Here is a 19,465-nt window from a genome sequence, read left to right as displayed (position 1 = left end):
GTGGTGTGTGTGTGTGTGCAGAGACAGCACAGCGTAGGGCCAGGAACCGGGAGGAATTTCTTCCCGACATCAAAATTCGTCGGCTGCGTGTGGCGTGTGGGGCTGACAACTGTCAGAATCCAGGGAGGAAGGAGAGGGGGTGTGAGCAGCAGCGTCACCCTTGGTGGTGGCCACGCCGGGTCCCTTGGGGACAGGCTGGGCTATGCCGGCTGGCTCCCGCCCTCCGGTCACTGTCACGGCCCGAGGGAGGGGGCAGGCTCAGGTGGGGTGTGCGGCCAGCCCCAGAGGCAGGCTGGCTCCACGGCTTCCACTGAACCCAGGCCATTCCTGACCCGATCTGAGCTCAAGACGAGGGGGGGCAATACCACCAAGGTCCCTGGTGCCCCAGCCCAGGGCTCTGCGTGCCCCCCTCATCTCGCCCACGCACAGCCCTGCGAGGGGAGAATCCGAGTCTGATTTCCCAGAAGCAGGACTCAGAGCTCAGGGAGAACACGCCAGTGCCAGGGCCAGGGACCCGGGGAGCCCCGTCTGGGCTCTGCAGCCCACAGCGGCCGCCCGAGGGACGGGGCCAGGGGCCGGCGGGAAGCAGTGGCCCGAGGCCGCCGCCGCCGGCCGCCCCAAAACTGACCAAGTCCACCCACTTGGGCTGGACCCCTGCGCTGCTCTGCTAGGGCTGAGATCTCGGGCCAGGTCCTCGACCCAAGCCTCACCTTCCCTGTCCATAAAATGGGATGAAAACAATCCTGTCTGCCCCGATGCTCGGCAAGTTAAGCAGGACGATTCTGCAACAGCTCCCGGGGAGCTTGCAGACCCAGGGGGTCTCAGAGTCTCAGCTACAGAAGAGGAGGGAAAGCCCACCCCTCTGGCCTGAAGGAGGAAGAGGAAGGCCACAGCCTCGCACTGAAACCACCTAGAAATGCAAGAGGTACAGTGAGAGACACAGCTTTAGAGGCACAGGACTGGCAGCCTGTGACCCAGGGCACGTGGGTCTTCGTGGCCCTGAAGTAACCAGCAGGGAGCCTCAGGGGGTTAAGGGGAGGGAGCTGGGCCTGTGACCCACCCTCCGTAAAGCTGGGCCCCCAGAGGGCTTCTGGGGACAAGGGGAGAATGGGCCAGAAGAGGCCACCACTGACCACAGGGAAGCAGGATGCTGCACCAGACGGAGGAAGATGCCCCTGACCTCCGGCCTCCGGGTGGGTCCGCGAAGCGCAAGAAACGGAAGCAAACCATCCCCGGTTGTGTGCACCCCCAGGCCGGGGCGGGCACAGTCCTGTCTGAGGGGCTGCCCAGGACGGCCCCAGACAGAGCTGCGCAGAACGTGAGCGTCCAGTGCCCTGAACACCTTGGACAAGTATTGGAGGGAGACTGAAAAATAAACGTTTTCCGAACGAAGAAAAAGCTTTTCTTAAGAGAAAGAGCGAAGGATTCTGGGTGAGCGGCTGGAGTTGTGCCGAGCCAGGATTCCTGGCGGGGGGGTGGGGGGGGAAGGGCCTGAAGCCGGGGGGCTGTATCGAGCAGGGCCGGCGTCCTGTGGCCCCAGCAGCCTCTGACCGCAGCCGGGCACAGCAGGTGCCGGGCTGCCACAGGACCCGGGCCTGGCCAGGGTCCCAGGACCTCGGCCACGTCCTGGCGAGAGCCTCTGAGGGGCTAGGAAGGAGCCAGGGTTTCACTCTATTCGCCTCTATTCTGTTTTCTCCAAAAGACCTATTTGATGAAGTTTAAAAAAGAAACCTTTTAGCATCTCTCTGTACCCAGTTCAGTGGGGGGGGGGGGGTGCCCTCCATCCTACCACCCAGGCCCAGCCCAGCCCTCAAGCACTGGGGCACCCTAAGCAAGTCCCTTCACTTCTTGGGTCCCAGGCTCCTCGGATGTCCAGTGGGGACCAGGGTCTAGAAGATTACAAGCGACGGGAGCATGGGGCCTCGGGGACAGCCGTGGGCACAGTTACTATGACGACTGTCCCATCGGCAAGCAGAGCCTGGCTCCCGAGGGTCCCAGCCTTAAAACTCCCAGGCGGCTCGGTGCCTGCCCCCACCCCACCCAGCAGGGCTGCCCTGTGCACACAGGGAAGGGAACGAAGGACATGGAAGGCTCAACCCCTGCCCATACCCCGTCCCCGGGGCGGCTCGGTGGGCAGCCCCTGGCTGTGCAGAACACCCTGATCTCGCCCCCCCACCCCCGTTCTCGGCAATCCAGGCAGCGAGCTGCAGAGGGTTAGACGGTGAGTGGGACCACCATGTGCTGAACATTTCCTGTGTGCCAAGCAATTTACGCACACAACCCCCTGGAATCCTAAGAGCAGCCCTACAGGGGGGGTTTTATCCCTCCTGCCATTTCACAGAAAGCCAAGATTCTGACCCAAGATCACCGGGCTGGGCCCCGCCCGCCAGCAGGAGTGTCAAGCGGGGCCTTGTCCGGCCCTGGCGTTTAAAGAGAGCTGGTCTCCGAGACCCCGGGCTCCCTGCGAGAGGCGCAGGGCACCCCGCACTCCTGCCTGCGGGCAGCGCCAGGCCTCCAAGCTGAGCACCAGGATCCGCGCCCAGACGCCCGGCAATGGCCGGCAGCCTCTTCTCAAAGTTTAATGTCTCAGCAGGTTTATATTCCTTCTTTCAAAATACCAGAAGTAATTAGACCAGATGGACGAGCTGCATGCCAATTTCACTCCCTCCCGCACTCCTGTTTTGTTTTTTTTTTTTAAATCAAGGCCGTTTTCAGTTAAATGAGAACAAAAAAATGTATCCAAAACCCATAAACGAATACAGTATGTATACAGAATTTTTTTCCAACACTCAAGATTCTGTGACAGCTGAGCTCTTCCTCTTCCTCCGTGGCTGGTTCCCACCCCTTCCTCTAAGCTGCTCTGCCCAAGGCTCAGTGCCGAGTCTGCTCCTGAGGGGACCAGACGTGGCTTTCCTGTGACTAGAAAGTCACAGTGCCCTGGGGGCGGCGTCACAAACACACCGCCTCCCACGAGACTCGGGACCGGAGGCCCGCAGTGATGGAGCCTCTGCTGGTGTTGGGGAGGGCACGGGGTCCAGAGACGGGGGGGCAGGCCTTCAGCCTGGGGGTGAGGGGCAGCAGGGTAAGCAGGGAGGTGGCAGGGTCAGGCTCTGCTCTGGAGGGACCAGTACCGAGGAGGAGGAGGAGGAAGAGGAAGGACCCTGGAGGCAAGGAGCCTGGGGGAAGGCCCGGAGGAAGGTCCCAGAAAGACAGGAACACCACGCCAGACCAGGCCTGAATGTTAACTGAGTTCCCACAGCCTGGCATCTGTCACCTGTCCATCCATCCATCCATCCAACCATCCAAAAAACATCGATTCTGACGAGCCAGGCGCGGTCCTAGCGCTGGAGTGAAGACCACAAAAAGAGAGTCAGGTTCCTGTTCTCGTGGAGCCTCCAACATTCTAGTAGGAAAAGAGGCACGACAGAAAGCTACTGCTAGAGTCATGAAGACCGCGTGGTCCTGGAGCTAAGCGGACCGAAGGAGAGGCCCAGACACGGAGCCCAGGCGCGAGGTGGAAGTGGCTAGTGCAGGGCATGCCAGGAGGGACAGACTGTCTCTGCTCAGTGCTGGGCCAAGCAGGCATCCACGTGAAGACACCCAAGATGGGACCCCTCCTGCTCACCGTCGACACACTCACTGCTGGCGGGTCCAACCCCCACGCATAAAAGGCTAAATAGCAAACCTTCCAGAAGACAACATGGAAATATCTTCACAACTCCAGGGGATGGGAGATTTCTTAAACAGAACCCAAAAAGCACTTACCACAAAGAAAACCATGAATATGTTGGACTACCCCACATTAAGAACTTCTGGCCATCTGAAGTCACCACTGAGAGAGTCACAGAGGACGAAAAGCCACTTGTCACATTACAACAGACAAAGGGCTCCCATTCGGAATACACAAAGGATCTCTACCAACCAATAAGAAAAAGACAGACACCCGATTATTTCTATTAAATGGGCAAAAGACGTGAGCAGTTCACAAAAGAAGACACCAAGTGGCCGACAAAAGATGCTTGGCCTCCCTGGCCATCGAGGGAATGCAAACCACACTGGGAGGCCAGCAAGCAGAACGGACGTAATTTAAAAGCCCTACAACACCAAGCGCTGGCAAGGAAGCAAGGCGAGGGACTGCTGGACGGGGAAAGAAATCGGCATAACCGCTTTGACAAACGGTTTAGAGGTTCCCCTAAAGAACCGCACAGCCCGTGACCCGCCCCCTCCATTCCTAGTGGGGGTGTGTGTGTGTGAGCGTGTCATGTGCGTCCGTTCAGGAGCACGGATCTCTGTACCCCAAGAGACGCGTTCGAGAATGTCCACAGCAGTAGTATTGATAACAGCCCCAAAGCCAGGGTGGCTGGGTTTACAGAAAATGGACGAATAAGTTGCGGTATATTCATACGATGAAATCCTATGTAGCGGTGAGAAAAGACCCAATTACACCTGCCCATGCTGACACGTGCAGGAAGAATCTTGAAAATATAATATTGAGTGTAAAAAGCGGATGCAATGCGCATCCTGTTCACTGTGACCTTCAGATAAACAACAAAGAATTTCTTAGGGTAAGTCCCAAAGATTGCACGGGACACACTCATACTACAGATTATTCTCTCTGCCTCACTGACTGCTGCAGGATGGGGTTGGTAAGGCACCCTGGCACGGGGCGGGGCAGGGGCGCGGGGGCACGGCAAGGACTGTGGGGGACAGGCATGCAAGCATGGGGCCGGGGACTGCCCTGGGCCAAGGCTGGGTCAGCGCGGGGTGTTAGACGTTACGGACCCCCCAACCACCACCACCCTCATCCTGAGCTCCTGGACGGCGGAACAGGCCTGATCCATGTCTGGGTCTCCAGAGCCCTGCAGGGGGCCGGGCACACAATGGCCTTGTGGCCTTTGGAACGTGTGGCCCAAGGAAAATTTGGAAGGATTCTCTCTCCCAAGCGGAGCATCTCCCGGTGGCACCACTTAGAAGAGAAGCCAATCGTGGTGACCACGAGTTTGTTTTGTTTTCCCTTCCTTGCTTATTCCAGACAGTCCTCCATGTCAAGGCCAGCCTGGTCACAATGTCCCCACCCCTAGTGTAGCACCGAAAGGACTCTCCCTGACCCCCCACCCACGCCCCCGAGAGCATGCCGGCGCATCCCTCTGCAGGGGAATTATCAGCGCAGGCAGAGGAACTGGGGCCCTCTAAGTGCGGAGGGGTTAGGAGGATACCAGGCCCAAACACAGTGGGTCTGTGCTTGCACACCCCTTGTGACGGGCAGCTCACCACTCAGTAAGGTCACATCACCTCTCTCCTGGGCTCCTGCCTGTGGGACGGTCTTCCCGCACTGATGAGAGCCTGCCTTTTGTCACTGTCTTCTGTGCCCCTGCTCTGCCGGCTAGGGTCACACTGAACAGGTCTCCCCCTCAACCTGGGTCAGCCCTGCCCACATGCTCCAGACACCATTGCTATTCAGACATTCATGGCTAGAGCTTTATTCAATCCCCGATCCCCCCACTGGTATAATTACACTTCTAAAGCTGGAGAGAACATCTCCTGTATTCTCCGTGTTAGTCAATGTGTGGAGAGCCGGGAAAAGAAAGGGAAACCCAAACATCTGAACTTAGTAATCATCACCACCATCTTGGCCAGGCTACCTTCCTAATGAGCCACCATATCTCCAGGTGGTCGGTGCCAAGGGGCTGAGTCTCGGCAGACAGTTGGGGGGTGCACAACCCCCGCACCAGGCAGAATCAGCAGCAGGACCAGGAGGCGCTGCAGCCATGAACACCTTCCCAGGGGCAGCGTCACCTGGGAACAGCACAGAGGAGCCTGGCGGGGCAGTGTCCCCTTGTGCATTTGGGACACTGAGGCTCGGAGACGCATGACTCAGCAGGTCAGACATGGAGTGAGAGTCAGAGCCTGGGGGCACCCCTGGTGTGTCTGGGTCCAGCGAGCACTAGACTGACAGCCTGCACATATGAGTGCTGTGTCCCTTTTGGACCTCAGCTGTGCTGTGCGGGCTCCCAACAGGTTGATGACACAGGGTGACAGGCAGAGGGAGCTGTGACTGAGAGCTGAGCATCGGCCTCCAGAATGCCCACGGCTCTGCCAGCCTCCTGGCCCTTGCCTGAGCTGTTCCCTCTGCCTGTCACACCTTTCCCCAGCCCCCCACCCTGCATAGCTGCTTGTGTCCCCTCAGCCCCAGCCCCTCTCCCAGGGGAAGCCTTCCCTGACCCCAGCTCCCAGCCCCTCTCCCAGGGGAAGCCTTCCCTGACCCCAGCTCCCAGCCCCTCTCCCAGGGGAAGCCTTCCCTGACCCCAGCTCCCAGCCCCTCTCCCAGGGGAAGCCTTCCCTGACCCCAGCTCCCAGCCCCTCTCCTCCTGGCCCTTATGGAATCAAGGATTTGGCGGCTGATGTGTCTCCCACGAGGACATAAACCCCGTGAAGGCCGAAGCTGCACCTGTCTGGTTCACAGCATGTCCCCAGGGCCTAGATCAGTGTGTGGCATTCAATACAGCCTTGACAAATGAACGAAGCAATTAACAGGAGACCACGAGAACACTGACTGGATCCACTGGCCTCAATATCCTCACGGAGCCAGTAAGACCCAGGGGCATCAGAAGGTTTTTTGGAGAACCAAGGAACCCATACAGAGCCCATTGTTCTGGGCCCGGAACTGAGTACATGTTCATACAAGGACACTGACTTCTATGCTGGAGCAGGAAGAGCCCAGACTAGGAGTCCAGACAACGAGTCATTATGTGGCCCTGGGCAAGCCACAGCCCACCTGCGCCTCTACTTGCCCTTCTGTGAAATGGGATAGAGTCCTGGCCCAGCCTTGGGGGTTGCTGAGGTATCAGCTAGAGTAGAGCTAACCTCATCCCGGCCTCCACCCCAGGAGTTCCCAGTAATAGTAATTACAACCAACCTCCAGGGCCTTGCTCTGGGCCAGGCCTTCATCTGGATGGGCCCACACAGACTTCACAACTGCCTATAATGTGGTAGTATCATTTCCTCACTCCACAGAGGGACCAGAGAGGCTAAGGCACTTGCCCGACGTCACACAGCTACATATTCATAGTGTCCCAATTTGAACAGCCCTTCCCTTACCAACCAACCGCTGGGCCATGGTTGTTGCTGTGACACCCACCACCTGCTCCCAGCCCCAGATGGGGCCCAAGGGAAACCAGGGCAGCTGCTGAAACACCAGCCCATGGCCTGCATGGGGAGCATAGACAAGGTACCACTCAGCCCTCGGCATCGACGGCTGCCCAAACAGCATCCAGAAGATTCTGGGGGAGCCTGGCACAGACTGGGACTCAGAAATATGGCTCCTCTCCTGCCCCCTCCGCTTGCGGAAACTGCACTTCAAATCCCCCCTCCGACAGGGAGCCCTCCTGGATCTCACCAAGGCCTCCTGGGGTCCCTTCTCTGGCCTGAGCCTCTCAGTCCCACACTCAGTACTGGGCTACACATGGCATCAGGCAGTGGGTGTGCACCCAGCCAGCCAGGATGACAGGTAAGGGGGTCAAGGAGAAAGCAGTAAGGCCCCAGGAAAATTCTGGAACTAAAGGGTCTAGAACTGTCCAGGCTGGAAACCCCAAAAGCCAAAGGCAGTAGCCACTGGCGGCCCAAGCACAGGGCAGCTGGACCTCACTCAGGCCTCGGGAGCACCAGCACTTGGCCTCTAGCTGGCAGAGGGGACAACAGGGCTGGCCCAACACCCTGGCCCTCCACGCACCCATGAGCCTGAGAGCAGACTGTCAAAGGGGTTGCTCAGCCCCCAGCCATAGGGGTGCATACAGCTGCTCTGGGGGAAGGGGGTGGACACGGAGTGACACCTGCCAGTCCCCATCCCCTGCTTGTCCTGCAGCCCACATACTGGGTTGTGGACAAGGCGGTGTTGGAAGGCTGGTCTCTGCAGCAAATAACAGCAATGGGGTCTCCGTTCATGAAGAGCTTATTGGTACAGGCACCAGGCCCAGCTCGACCCTCCTGACACCTTCACGACCACCCTCTGCAGGACGTGCACTGTCACTTCCATTCTGCAGGGAAGGAAACTGGGGCACAGAGAGGTTAAGTGACTTACCCAGGGTCACACAGCTCATAAAAGTTGAGGCCAAGATTTGAGCCCAAGCAGTTTGGTTCCAAAACCACACTAACTCCTATAGAATAGAATATTTTTTTAAAGGGTTGTGTATGTATGTGGACATGCAGGGGTAAGGGGGTGTTCAAAATACTGGGCAAGGAGCTGCAGTCCAGGCTGCCTGGTCTGGTACCTGAAGGCCTCCCCCTCGACCCTCCTGACTTCCCTCTTGCACCTCATGCTGCAGTCCTTGCAGCATGTTCAGCCAGACTCCTTCTCCAAATCTGGGCTCCAGTGGCCTGCCAGGCAGATTCAACCGTCTCCTCTCCACTCCTGTCCTTGGCACTGAGCTCATCATGTCCTCAAGTGCCCCAGTGGTCCTTGATCATCAAGACCCCAGGGAGATCATCAAGACCCCAGACACGATGAGGACCAGAGAGATGGCAGCAGGTACCTCCTGTGGCTCAGGGACAATGGGACAGCCCACATCTTCCTTCTGCCCCATGAGGAGGCCTTGGCAAGATGGAACCAGGTCCTAAACCCACCAGCAGCCTCTGGCCACCAGGTGTCACCACAGGGCATCCACCAGGCAGCCCGGGTTCTCCCAGACACACTGTGTTGGTAACATCTCTCCCCCAAAGTCCCTGCACCCATACAGTCCCCGTGTGCCCCCAAATCATCCCTCAGCCTCCCTGCATGTACTGCTCTGATGGTGCAGCTTCAGGCCGTTACCCCTCCATAGCTGTGAATGCCCTTCTCCTCCTCCACAGCTCAGGTCACCTCACCTCCTCCAAGGAGACTTCTGGAATCACGCCACACTTTCAAGGACATGTGACCTCTCCCCACTGTGTATGGTACCCTCCTCACCCTGCCAGCACTTGGCACCCTGTGGCTATTGCCAGCTCTAAGTCCGCTAAGGGCCACTTGGCCTGTCCACCTACAGAATGGGGACAATAAATCAGTCTGCTCAGGGCTGAGTAAGAATTAGAAACAATGCTTATGGAGACTTTAGCACAGGGACCGGCTTACTGAATTTGCTCAGGAATGATTTGCTACCCACCACCATCACCATCACAACTACCACCATAATCACCATCATTATCACCACCTCCACCATCACCACCATCACCATCACAACTACCACCATCACCATCTCCACCATCATCACCATCACCATCATCATCATCACCACCTCCACCACCATCTCCACCATCATCATCATCACCATCTCCACCATCATCACCACCATCATCACCATCACAACCATCATCATCACCACCATCATCACCATCACCATCATAATCATCACCGTCATCTTAGTATATGTGCTGAAGTGAGCACATTCATCACCATCATCTTAATTAATCATCATCACCATCATCACCATCATCATCACCATCATCACCATCAACATCATCACCATCATCGCCATCATCATCATCATCACCATCACCACCATCAACATCATCACTTTCACCATCATCATCATCATCACCACTACAATGGCCATCACAACCATCATCCCCATCATCATCCCCATCATCATCACCAGAGCTCTGATGGACACACTGACCATCACACAGAAGAGTCATGACTCTTTCTCACCATGATCCCCACTGAGCCAGGGATGAGGCCTGATTATTCTGTGCACCCAACAGAGAGTAAGAGCTTGATATGTACTCATGATTGAAACAACCGCCATCCCCGACACAGTAAACCAGGTCTTTGGCCTTCCATGAAAATTACAACTGCCTTTCCTCAGCCTGGCTGATCACTCGTCACCCCTCACCCACGCATCTCTGGTGTGTGTCAGGGGACATGGGCAATGGGGAAATTCCTAGCATACACAGTAATGGTTGAAAGCAGGGGTTCTGGAACCAGAGTGCCTGGGTTTAATCCCAGCTTTGCCCCTTCCTAGCTGCATGACATTTGGCAAGATCCTCAAGCTCTCTGTGCCTCAGTTTGCTCACCTGGAAACTGGGGATAATAACAGTAGCCGTCTGTATGTGAGATGAACAGCACAGAGGACACAGCTGATAGAACTACTTGCCAGTTAGATATGGGGGCCTGCCGGGGGCCACACAGGGGTGCGGGAAGAGCTGAGATCTGGAGCTCCCCAGTGCTTCTCCCAGCCCCACTTCCCTCTGCGCCTTCAGCCCCAGCTCCCCCAGCACCCAGCCCGAGGTCAGGAAGGCACCCAGGGCGCACTCACCACGGCGAGCCGTAGATCCGGAAGCCCCGCACGGTGACCTCCGAGTCCTGCAGGTAGATACAGTTGGTCAGCAGGGACTGCACGTTCTCATAGTTCTCCGGCTTCAGCTTCGACACAGACGGGAAGTAGTAAAAGTCTTGCTTGATGAGGTCCGCCATGAACTCCTGGTCGAAGGTCAGCTCATGGTTGCCGGCAATCACGATCTTGTACTCGTAGGGCAGGCTACCTGCAGGGGTGGACAGAGACACGCAGGACACCGCTGTTGGCCTGCTGAGAGCCACCCCCCAGCCAGGGGAGGGCGGCGGGCGACAGGCACCGGGATCCCCGGCGGAGCAGCCCCCGCTGCTCGCTCCCCCATCCATGCCCTCGGATCAGAGGCAGCAGCAGGAGGTCCATCCTCCTCCCTGCAGCCTGCCTGCTCCGGTGGCAGCTAGGTGATAGGCCACCAGACCCAGGCCAGCAGGAGGGCCCCTGGCCTCATCCTCAGGACTTACCCGCCTCGGGTTCCTCTGTCTGAGCCACTTTTCCCCTGAAAGGAGACCCCACCCCGGACCTCCAGGCCTGGCCCCCCAGCCTCACTGTCCCAGGCCACTCACCCCGCGGGGGCCTGACTTGGGAGCCTCCACGCTCCAGCAGGAAGCGCAAGTTCCTTGCAGAGCCCGTGTGAAACCTCTGGAGATCCCACGCTTTGGGGAAGGGCCTACCCTGACTGTCCAAGCCAAACGCAATCCAAACAAAGCTGTCCATGCAGACCATACGCTGAACCGGTAACAGGTCCTTCCAGCTTGGCTCTGCGCAGAGCCCCGGGCCGTTCTTCCACACCTTCCTTCCTTCCCTTTCTTCCTCTGGGGCCCCACCTTGCAGATGCCCTGAGCAGGTGTGGGTGCTGTCTCCCACCTGACACGGCTGTGGGCCACCCCCCCACTACCACAGCCCCTCGGACCCAGTAAACCACCACCCCCACCCTTGGCCCCCACTGCCCCCCAGAAACCAGCCTGACCCCAGACTCGGGTCTCTGCCTCCCCATCGCCCACCTGCCTCAGTTGCCGGGCTCCCTGGGCCTAGAGAAAAAGTCATGACAGTACCTGTGGGCCCCGATTTGGATGAAAATGTAATGTTGAAGCTGAGCCAACCCAGAGGCCCCAGTCCTTCTCCTGGCCCCTCCAGCCTTCTGTCTGGGGGGGCCCCTGGGTGACATGTCGGGGAACCCTCCCAAAGGGCCTCAACCTCCCGGCTCCTGGCAAATGGAGAAGGAAGAGCAAGTGGCCGCCTGGCTGCTGGAGATCCACCCCTCACAGCGCTTCTTCTCTGACCCCGGGTGGCCATGACCCCCACAGGAGCACACACAGCCGCAGTGCTCAGTTTGGGAGCCCGCTGGCTTCAGTTCCAATCCCAGCTCTGTCACCTCTCAAATGAGCAAGTCACTCAACCTCTCTGAGCCTCAGTTTCCCCTGACCACGGAGGGTGTGCCTGGGGAATGCCCCTTCCTGGGAGCTAAGGACCTCCCTGCCCCCACCCCCTCCCAGGAAGAGCAGGGCCTTCGTGAAACTCTGTATCCTCTGCCCTGTGAGTGTTCTGTCAGGAACCCAATTCCAGAAATGCCCCAACTTCTAAGGACCGTTTGCCTCACTGAGAACTGACGCCCACAATATCGGATCGGATGGGACAGACGTGTGGTTAGACTCGGCTCCTGATGGGCGATCTAGGAAGAAGTGTGCTTTTCCCAGCCCCGTGTGAGCTCCGAGAAGGGGCAGGGTGAGCCTGGTGGCAAACAATCAATCATGAGAATGATAAACAATAATACAACAATGTTTCGGGCACTGTAACTACAACTATTGTATTCTAATGGCAAGGGAACAGAAGAGTCCAGAACGTAGTTAGAATCTTCTTTCTTCACACCCCACCCCCACCCCCGAGACCAGGACCTACACATCCTGTCTGGTCTTGAGCTCTGTGGCCATGGCAAGCGGCTGCCTGAGGGCCACCTGAGTCCCAGCCCGGCCACGGAGGGGGGAAGGGAGCAAGACAGAAGTTTGTCCAAAAACTGGCAGAAAACCATAATCTTGCTCATCGCTGCCTCTCCCACTGCCCCAGAGTCCTTCACAAGTTTGAGAAAAGAGGGTTTTCTCCTCCTTGGCGTTTATCAACTCTGGGAGCCCCGACACAATGACAGTCTCTATGGCCTGGGTCCCAGACCCAGCTCTGCCACTCACCAGCTGTGTGCCTCAGTTTCCCCCCCTATAAAGCGGAAGAAGAACACCCACCCCTCCAAACTGCTCTGGGGTTTCAGAAGACACTGAACAGAGACAAGCAGCACTTGGTATTCACAGTGTCAGCTTCCCCGGGCCCCCGTTTGCAGGCCAGACCTGCCCAGAGGCACATTTCGTTTGGCATAACTTTTCTATTTGAATCTGGTTGCCAACATAAAAAACGCAAAAAAGTCCCAATAAAATGCCATTCTTTGTTTTCTAAAAATCGATCAATTAATTTTAAAATTTCATGCTCCTGGCCCAGTCAAGTGCTGAGTACCTCTGCCTCCCTTAGACCGGAAGCCAGTGTCCGTCTGCCCCAGTCCCCACCTGTCCCTACTACACACACCCAGCCCACGTCACTCATTTTGAGGAACCGCCCACTCCTGGCAGGCCCCTGCCCCTCGGTGCTGCCAGTCAGGTGGGGGGGCTCTCCAGGCCTTCTGCCTCCCCACCGTGCCCACCCTCCTACTTCCATCACAGCCCACCCTTCTGGGCCCGGCTGAGGGGTGCAGAGTAACTGTTCGCTCCCCAAGCCGAGCTGGAGAGCTGCAGGGGCACAGGACCAGATGTGTTTGCTTCGCTCGTCCCATCCCCAGCAGGTCCCAGCAGAAATCTGGCAAATGAAGCCGCCGAAAGCATCACAGGGTGACATGGAGCAGAGAACCCCTCAGTGGCCCTGCTCCAGCTGCCCACGGGGAGGGAGGAGGTTTGCAGGGGCCTGAGCATCTGGGGGAGGGTCGTGGAGGACACCCCAGAGAAGACCACCATCTCCTGGACCCCATCGTGGGGCCAGCCACCCTGGGTAAAGGCTGACCCCTCCAATCCCCAAGGAACTTTCCAAGATATGCTCTGTAGCTGAGGAAAATGAGGCTTTCGGGTCAGGAACCTGTCCAGGTCCCACAGCGGTGAGCAGGGGAGGGGCAACTGGACATGGGTCCAGCTGATCCCACATCTCTGGGTCAGCGACTCCGACTCCTTCAAGGTCGCCAGGCCACGGAGTCAGCCGGGGACTCTCGCTGAGCCCCTTCCCGCATGGCAATCGGAGGATGAGGGGTGGCCTCTGCCCACAGCCTTCCAGCTCTGACTCTGTGTTTCGACTTCACGTCTCCCATCCATCCCACTCTGAGCACCGCCCCGGCTGGGGGAGCCCTGCTAATGTATTTATGTCCTGTCTCTGACTGGGGGTGTTACTTAAACTAATTAGCAAACGACTCCAACTATACAGTTTCATTTATTTCTGTAGCTCGGGACTACCGCGGACTGGGGAGTGAGCACGGAGCTGTCAGCTCTCCCCTGTTCCTCCCTCCTCCCCGGAGGAGGGAACTGAGAGGCTTCTTCCCTCCCAGGGAAGAATGGATGGGGGTGAAGGCTCCTGTACACAGAGCCAGGTGGGGACAGGAGCCGCAACTTGCTGCCTGATACCCTCAAATACTGTCTGGGCTCTCCCTGCAGAGTGGGTGCCACGGCTCGGAGGCAGGGGGCACATCCATCGGCAAACACATCAATGGTCCAGCACCGCGCCCCTCTGAGCTGGAGGTCTAGCCACAGACATATCTGTCTGGATGGTCACTTGGACCTGGCAACTCTCCAGCTGTGTATAACCGTCACAGACACCGAAGTAGAACCCTCCCCATTTTCCATCTGGGAAAAGCAAGGCTCAGAGAGGTTGCCTAAGTTTACACAAGTCACTAATAAAGTGACTGATAACTGCAGACGGCACTGGACACTTGACAGACCTTGGGGCTTGGCCTCATCAAACTCATCCAGAACTGGCACCCCAAACCTTCATGCCCACTGCCTCCCAGTGAGTGTGTGGGTGGGCGGAGGGATGGAGGATGGAGGGACAGAGATGGACAGATTATGGATGAACAGATGGTTGGGGAGAGATGGTTGAATACATTTATCAATCAATCCATCCATCCTGAGATAACTCTAGCTGTCTTCTTTATACCAACCGACCTCCAACTCCTGGGTCCCCTCATCTTTCCTCCAAACTTTTTCTCCAACTGCCCCAACAGGTCATGTTTTCAGACCCCTGTCCCTCCCCCACAACCCTGAATGTCCATCTCTGAATCTTCTCCAGTTGGACCTGCTCTCTCCCAAGTGGGAGTGGGGGAGCCAGAACTAAAGCTCTGGAATGGCCTGACCATCGTGGAGTGGTGTAGAGAAGTCCCCTCCTCTGTTCTAGGACTGCTACTTCTGTTGTTACCGCCTAAGGCTGCCTTAGCCTCCAGGTGCTCCCATGACCCTGCAGCTCTTACCAACCTGACTGTGGATAAAATGCCCACTGACCAGTCAGCACAGGCTTTCTTGCTTGGCTTCTGCCTCCCCTCCCTCTATCTAGGCCGTGAAGGTGGGGAGTGTTTGGGGACCTCAATGACTGATTAACTGGAAGGGGCTTTATGGGTAAAACAGATGAGATGAACATAAACTCTTCAGCACACAGAGGGAATTAATGCTGTTCCCTCTGTCCTTCCCGTCAGCAGGGAAGAGGGCTGGCCTGCAGGGGAGGGAGCACCTGCCTGACAAAGTGCCAGAAGGGCCTGAACCCCAGGAGAGGGAGTGTTCTGCAGGCGGGTGAAGCTAAGAGAGGGGACAGAAGGTCCAAATGCTTTTTCTTACCCACCTCCCCTCATCGGCCCCTCAGAAGCAAAGAATCCAGTCAGCCTGTCCCCAAAGTCCATCAAGCCAGAAACTTGCTTTCTTCCCGGAGGCTGAGCCCCGTTGTAATACCACCCCCACCCTGGTCAGCTGTCTACAAGCTCAGATGGAGCATGAGCCCTGTTCCAGACCCTAGAGAGACACCATCAGGGACACCATGATGAACAAGACTCAGTCGTGAGTTCAGTCCCAGAAGTGACACACGGAGGTTCCAGTCCACATCACAGAGGGGACAAAGGAGGAAATTGGAGCTCAGAGAGGGGACAGGCACAGCCTGAGGTCACACAGCGAGACAGCGGAGAGCTGGGACGTGAACCCCTGGTTCCCGCCTCTGGAGTGCTGGACATTGGCCACCCCAGCCTCTCGTGGGACATGCCTGATGAGCTGTGGACCAGAAAGATATGAGGACAGGTGGGAGGAGCTGATCATGGACTGGACAGGCTGGTTAGACGCTGGGCCAGGTGGTTGATCTCCCAACTGGATCTCTGAGAAGCCCCAAGTCCTCGTGGAAACCAGCCCTGCTTCCAGAACCACTGGGCGCTGTCCTACCTTTGTAATCTGCATGACAACGTTCAGACCACCTTCCCCAAATACTTCCTTTCTTCTCGGCCAGATTATCTGAGTTCCTAGCATTTGTAGCCATGGATTTGTTGGTGGTAAAAAGACCATTAGGTACAAATCAGCTGAGCAGTAGAGGATGACCATATTGTTTTAACTTTCCATTTGCCATATACATCCTAATAGATACGCATCCACATACAGATGCCACACGGCAGCAAGCATGCACGGCATTCGGGGCTCACAGAGGGACACACACAAAAAAAAACCTCTGCTACTTGCACTTCCAAGATTAATCTCCTTCCAAAAGGTTACAATTCTTTTTCGCTAACACTTACCCGTCCCATTGAACAGAAAGTGCTGCCCCCAAACTGCGTAATCTGTTAAATTCAACAAGATACGCGCATGCTTCTCGGTAATCTATGCCATTCCCGGAGCAGCGCATTGAGCCCGGCAGAGTTTTAGCATTCTCTAAATGCAGCGACAATCAGGAAAATGCCCACTTATGGCTTTTCCCGCCCATTCCTATCTCACAGAACACAGCAGAGGGGGATGGAATAAAGAGACGGTATAAGGATCTCTGATTGCATTTTGAGTACATCTTTGACAGTTCTGTGTTTAAACACTTGCCAATGTCTGAGAGATTCACATTAGCAGGCTTCTCGGTATGGTGCACAATCTAGAATAACATTGGGACAGAGCAGCCTCCACCACTCAGCTCTGAGCCCCCAGTGGGTCCCGACACAGCTCGGACGCGTCAATGCCGGGGACGCACAGCCAAGCACACACAGAGGGCGTGGGCCGGCAGTGCGGGGAGATGGGGAATTCTGCCTGAAGCCGGAACAGGCAGGAGAGGTCTGAAGACGCGTGCCTAGGTCAGTGGCCAGAGACCAGCGACAGGAAGACAGGAACACGCTCAGGGGCTGTACCTGCAAAATTTGTTTCTGCTGCCCTGCTGTGAGCACTTCCTGGTGCTAGGTGGTGTCATACAGGCCATTTGCATTTTACATGCAATGCTTCTAGATTTTCCCCACCTGCCCCAGGTAAGAAGCAGTGTAGCAGACAGGTTCACCATGGAGCCCAAAAAGCCTGAATCTGAGGGGCGCCTGAGGGGTGCCTGGGTGGCTCAGTCATTAAGCAGAGCCTTCGGCTCAGGTCATGATCCCAGGTCCTGGGATCGAGCCCCGCATTGGGCTCCCTGCTCAATGGGAGGCCTGCTTCTCCCTCTCCCACTCCCCCTGCTTGTGTTCCCTCTCTCACTGTGTCTATCTCTGTCATATAAATAAATTAAAAAATCTTTAAAAAAAAAAAAGAGCCTGAATCCGATTTCCACCTACTGGCTGATTGGCTGGGGATGAAAACTCTCACTTCTCTGAGCCTCAGTGTCTTCATCTATAAGAAGAATTTAGGGTTCTTGCAAGAAGCACACTAGGAAGATTGTACGGCGCCTGTGCTGTATTTACCTCGGGGTTTGTTTTAATCAGGTATGTATGATAAGTAAGACACGCAGACATGGAAATGACTGTCACAGATAAGGAAGTTTATACTCACAGACCCCTAGACACAGGCGGCATTCAGGGCCATACCGGCCACACGGGGAAACCAGGGCAGGTCAGGAGGCAGAGGGAGTGAAGAAGAAACCTGGACCAGAGCCTTTGTTGTGGTTTCCATGGGACAAGAAGCAAGTTTAGGATTGGCTAGGCTAGACCATTCTGGCAGGCTCGGGGGCCCAGGGGCTGCCCCTATGTGTCAGGTGCCTGGCCCTGGGGTGACTGGGGGCCCCGGGTAGGGGCTGAGAGCCAGAGAGCCTATAAAGGAGGGGGTGGTGATGGAGGCAGGGGCTCTGGGTTGGTTGGTTTGTATACAAAAGGCATGCTCAAAGGTGGGTCCTTTTACTCTCTCTAGAACTGGTTAACTCTGGGACCAGCATGCCGCCAGGCTCAGCAAGGCCCCAAGATGTCAGAGCATCAGAATATGGAAAATTACAGGCATACTGATACAACCTGGATGCCAGCCATTATTGGTGCCTTCCAGGGCTGTTAGGAGGACCAAATGTGTGTTCTACGATGCAATCCAGAAATGTTAGCCGGGAAGATAAAGATGAGAAAAGAGGGCTAGGGAGGTCAGATCACCTGCCTGGGGTCCTGCTGGCAGGTCAGCCTACCCAGAGTTGGGCGTGGAGACACCCAGGGTGGGAAGGACCCATCCTGGGATGGCAGACGCCGCACCGACCTGCAGGCGGGCCCTGCCACCCGCCCCGCCTGGCCCGCGGTCCAGTGTGGGAGGGTTTGGATTCCCAACTCAGTACTGGTGCCCATATTTAAAAGGCAAATGCAATTTTTCTTCTGTTCCATCCTAATAGCCAAAATGTTTAACTTTCAAACATTTGTTTTTCCTGGGAAATGTTTTAAAAACAGGAACATTCAGTCCTAATCATCTTTAAAAGCTTGTTCCAACTGCTACCGCAGAGCATAGTGACTTCAGGCTGAAAGAGACAACCAAAGAGTCTCTGCGTCCTTCCTCCCAAAAAGAAGGCCAAATGCAGCCAGAAAGATTTCGTATGAACCTCCCCAGAAGCCACAGCCTGGACGAACAGGCCAGGGCAAAGGTGTTCAGGAAAGGCCCTGGGGCCTCAGGTGGGGGCCACGTTGGTCACATTCAGCGCTTGAAGCTATGGCAGCCCCTCCGGGCCAGGCCCTGTTGGTGCTCTGACCTCAGCTTGCACAACATGCCCATCCCTGCCCTGCCCTGTCCAGGCGTCCCTCAGCAGCTAAAGGCCTCCTGCCTTTTGCTCCTGCTGTTCCATCCACCCTGGGACCCTTCTCTGCCCTTCTTTCTGGGGCCACTCTAATTCCGCTCACCCTACACAGTCAGCCCAAGTGCCGCTCCCTCCAAGACGCCTGCTATGAACACCCTCCCTCACCCGATCAGGGCTCCCAGCCCTGCCCAGCACATGCTCTTTCTTGCTTCCCCCACCGGCGTGGGCACCCTTCCGGGACCTGCCCAATTCCTCTTCTGCGCCGGGCACAGGGCTGGGCACAGGTAGGTCATCACACACATTCACTGAATCCACAAGGTACAGATGATGAGGGTCAGAGGGGTCAATGACTCTCCGAAGGTCTCCCAGCCAATCCTCTAAGGATGTTCTGGAAGGTGAAGCTAATTACCATGAATGGGACTGATGATCATGAAGACGCAGACCAGCCTGTCAGGTGGCGGGCTCCAGAAGTTGCGAGCCGTGTTACCTACCCCCTTGCGTTCCATGAGGAGGTGATGTGCAAGACTTGACCTTCTGAGAGCCCTTTTTCAGTTCTCTGAGCCTTCCAGGCAGGTGTGTGAGTAATGCTGGAGTGGGGGCTCCCCGGCGGGGGTGTCATAGGGTAAGACAGTGGGGCCAAAAGGGTACTTTCACAAGAATGGCATCTGAATGCCCACGTTCCTCTACTTGTTCTGACATCCCACGCAATCAACAGTAAAGCAATCAAGAAGGCATGACCCTCCAAGGACAAAGGTTTGGGAGTTGGAGGGATGGATGAGTGGACTGGCTTGGCTGAGCAGAAAAAACTGAAAGTAAAGGCTTGGGAGAGGGTTGGGGGAGGGGAAGGGAAAGGCTGGGGGCGGGGATCACTGGAAGCAAACCCAGCTGTGGCCAGAGGCCCGGTTGGCTCAGGGATGTAGACCCAGGTGTGTGGTCTGACCTAGAACCTG

The 19,465-nt window shown here is 56.6% G+C and overlaps 1 protein-coding gene across 2 annotated transcripts in view; it reads right to left on the bottom strand.

Annotated features, from left to right (window-relative positions):
- MPPED1 (metallophosphoesterase domain containing 1) overlaps positions 1-19,465 on the bottom strand; it is an 86,286-nt gene that overhangs the window by 19,745 nt on the left and 47,076 nt on the right. For both annotated transcript variants that reach the window (XM_078076715.1, XM_078076714.1), the window contains one exon: positions 10,287-10,512. In XM_078076715.1, the coding sequence (XP_077932841.1) occupies positions 10,287-10,512 (226 nt within the window). The remainder of the gene's footprint in view (positions 1-10,286; positions 10,513-19,465) is intronic.

Source organism: Halichoerus grypus, chromosome 6, assembly GCF_964656455.1.
Source record: "Halichoerus grypus chromosome 6, mHalGry1.hap1.1, whole genome shotgun sequence".
NCBI lineage: Eukaryota > Metazoa > Chordata > Mammalia > Carnivora > Phocidae > Halichoerus > Halichoerus grypus.
This window is presented reverse-complemented; position numbering and strand designations above follow the sequence as displayed.